The sequence below is a fragment of the Cyprinodon variegatus genome, unplaced genomic scaffold (assembly GCF_000732505.1).
Source record: "Cyprinodon variegatus isolate N-32 unplaced genomic scaffold, C_variegatus-1.0 Scaffold852, whole genome shotgun sequence".
Taxonomy (NCBI): domain Eukaryota; kingdom Metazoa; phylum Chordata; class Actinopteri; order Cyprinodontiformes; family Cyprinodontidae; genus Cyprinodon; species Cyprinodon variegatus.
In genome coordinates, this window is record NW_015151305.1 from 309,641 (window position 1) to 313,103 (window position 3,463).

General features: G+C 42.0%; 1 protein-coding gene across 1 annotated transcript in view; it reads right to left on the reverse strand.

The window, feature by feature from the left end:
• Positions 1-3,463, reverse strand: part of shank2 (SH3 and multiple ankyrin repeat domains 2) — a 127,142-nt gene that overhangs the window by 87,568 nt on the left and 36,111 nt on the right. The window contains exon 5 of the mRNA XM_015397324.1: positions 560-641. Within this exon, the coding sequence (XP_015252810.1) occupies positions 560-641 (82 nt within the window). The remainder of the gene's footprint in view (positions 1-559; positions 642-3,463) is intronic.

The window sequence follows — 3,463 nt, forward strand, 5'->3', positions numbered from 1 at the left end:
ATTACTTCTACGGAAGGTTTCCAGATGGATATGCGGAGCAAATCCATCTGGCGGAGTCAGGTTAAAAACTCTTTACCTTTGCCTGATCTCTTTGCCTCGAAGATCAGCTTGGCACACGTGACCAGGTTTTCACTTGTTTGCACAAGCAAATGGAAGAGATTCATCATCAGATTAACTGCTTCTTTTGAACAGAAAAAAATAGTCCCTGGATTCAAGTCGCTTTCTGAACCAGACAAGAATGCATTGATTTTCATTCCTCCTGAAACTTCTGTTAAAGTGGATCTGACAGCAGCGGAGAAAAGACCTCCGCACAACACCTCATGAGAAGGAACCGCGGGATTCAACGTCAGGCATGATTAGATAAAACTCTTCACTCACAGAAGCCAAAACAACTTGGTTAAAATCTCACATTTGCAACAAATTTTCCTTTTTCTGAGGAGCAGGAGGAAGAGGAAACCTGATTAGGCCAGCAGGAGATGAGACAACAATCAACAGGTGGTGATCTACACGATGATAGAATTTTGACATGCAGGAGGACAGGCGTGTTTGTGAGACTCACCTGGATGCATCAAAGCTGTCGTATGAGCCCACAGTGTAATGTCTGAAGAGCTTCCGTCTGTCAGCCCGGTCAGCTCGAGAATCTGCCAAAAATTCCAGCAGAATCATATCAGTGCCACAGATCAGTTAATGCTGACCTGAATATGCTGCATTTAATAGAAAGCGAGACACAACATGTAGCCTTTCACTTACAATCCCTTAAAAGAACTAAGCGGCTAAGATAATTAAAGAAGATAGTTTTGCTAAAACATTGCTATAAAAATGTCAAAAATATCAATTCAATTCAATTTCAATTCAGTTTATTTATATAGAGCCAATTCACAACACAAGTCATCTCAAGACACTTTACAGTTCAACCAGATCATCCAGTCAAATTGATTCAAAGTTTTCTCTCTAAGGAAAACCAGTTGATTGCATTGACTCATTGACTCAAATGCAATCCCTCACACTAAGCATGCTTGTAGCGACAGTGGAGAGGAAAAACTCCCTTTTAACAGGAAGAAACCTGAAACCAGAGCCAGGCTCAGTGTGAGCGATCTGCTGAGGCCGACTGGGGTTCAAGGAGACAGAAGCAGAGCTGATGATGATGATGATGAAATATCAAATTTTTTCCAACATAAAATGATAAACTAACAGTAATAAATCATGTTTAATTAACTCTCTAAGTAAAGATGATGCTACAACATTGGAAAACTAAGAACAAAGAAGGTCATTGATGGATCTTGGGCAGTGCATAATGGAGTTGCACTCTGAAACTTCATGCTACATTCACACTGTACGCGCTTTGTGCAGCAAAAAAGTGCCTGCTGTTGCCACGTCTTGTTGGCAACCAAATGGCTGGAACCGACCTCATCCTCTGGGCACCGACTGATTTTTAAGAGCAGAGGTTCATGCCTTAGATGCCGTCGCTGTTCTCTATAGTTCCATCTTAAATAAACATTTGTTAAACCTAACTGTTTCTCCCCCTTGAAAACTGGGTCCTTATGTTCTGACCCTTACATTGTGGGCTTTAATCCTGAGATGAGAGTCAGTGGCTGCTGGTCTGGGGTAATGGCTGCCTTGGTTGCAGCTGTAGTGCTCCCTCTCTCAAAACGAGCATTAAAGTTGTTAAGGTGTGTTTTAAAGAATGTGTGTTTGCATTATGTACGCTCTAGCCTATTGACACGCCAAATACGAAATTTTGGAGGCACAGCTGCTACCACAGGATGCATCTGGCAGTTGCTCATGCTGAAATAGTAACAGGCATGCTGAGGTCTAAATCTAGTGTGAAGGTGTCCCCAAAGTCAGTACAGGGGAGTAATTAACACATTTCCACATCATATGAGAGAAAACCAACAAGAGAACCGAAAGGAAAGCCCTGAATCTCTGAGAGCGAGGATACAGTGGAGATAGTGGTCTGATAGGGAATTAAATATTCCTTGGTAGCACCCCCTATGGACAGCATCGTGAAGAAGAAAATGCTTCCAGCTCTTGCTTTTCTGTTTATCTGGTGTTCTGCTTATGGAAGATTAACTTTTGACCCGTTGGTGACATACATGATGCATTTCTTCACAGAACAAAAAAGAAGGCGAGTTAAACACACATGACCTGGGATGACCCCTGCCCCCCGCCCTTATTCTCATGTGTTTGTCAGATTAAGCATCATCTCCTCCCCTCATCTTCCTCCCTCTCCATCTTTCTTTCACGTATTCTCTCCCACCAGCTGTCACACTTTCACAGAGACTGCGCCTCAACTGATCCGGTTTAGGTCATCTTTGCAGGAAGGCTGTTTTTCCGTCCTCTCCCTGACTCTGTTTCAGAACGGACAGGACGAGGATGTGGCTGGACGTTAAAGATCAGACAGATAAAGAGAAAAAGAAAGGATTACAAGATTTAAGCTTCCTTTGTTTTACTGAAAAGAACAAAACGTTAAGCGTTCATATCAGCTTCATATCGGGATGAATGAAAAGAAAAACAAGAATCTGACGTCCAACCATCACTATAGTCCATGGCAACGGCCAGCTGGTTTCTATGGTCACAGATCAATAGGGATGCAGCAGCCATGTGTCTCATCAGAACACAGAGTACTCGTGTTTGTGTGAAAACATGTGCGCCTGTTCCATCTGTGGTTGTATCACCGTTCTGTCAGCTGTGCATGTGAGCAGTAGCTGATTTTGCTCTGGGTTTCCTTCTAGGCCTGTTTTTACTCCTGTTGTTCTGGCCTCTTTCAGTCTCATTATTACTCTGAGCATGGGGGAAAGAGGTGCAAATGAGATGGGCGAATTACAACCGCATGTATGGAGCTGAATGTTTGCAGGCATTTTGCACATCTGTAACATAAATACAGTAGATGGAAGAAGTTGATCACTAGACTCTGAAATTTATCTTTGTACTGAAACACAGGAAACAAACAAGAACAAGAAATCTTTCTCTTTGTAGATGGAGTCCATGATGTGGTGCTAAAAGCAGAAAAGTTTAAAGGCTTTGGAGAGTCCCACATCAAATGTTGGTTGTTTCTCACATCCATTTTATGTTTAAAATAGAAACCATACAGTCATGGTCAAAAGTATTGAGAATGACACAAATAAAATATTTTCACATGATCTGCTGCCCTCTGGTTTTCATGTGTGTATGTCAGATGTTGTCATCGCATACAGAAATACAATTGCTGTCATATTATGAGTAACAAAAGCTTTTAATGACAAAATGAGTTAATGCAGCAAGTCAATATTTGCAGGGTTGACCCCTCTTCTTCATGCTCTGAATCAACTTCTGGACACATCCTGACTGATAGCAGTCCATTCTTGCACAATCAATTCTAGCATTTTGTCAGAATTCCTAAGTTTTTCGTTTGTCCACCCGCCTCTTGATGATTGACCACGAGTTTTCAATGGGATTAAGATCAGGGGAGTTTCCAGGCCATGGA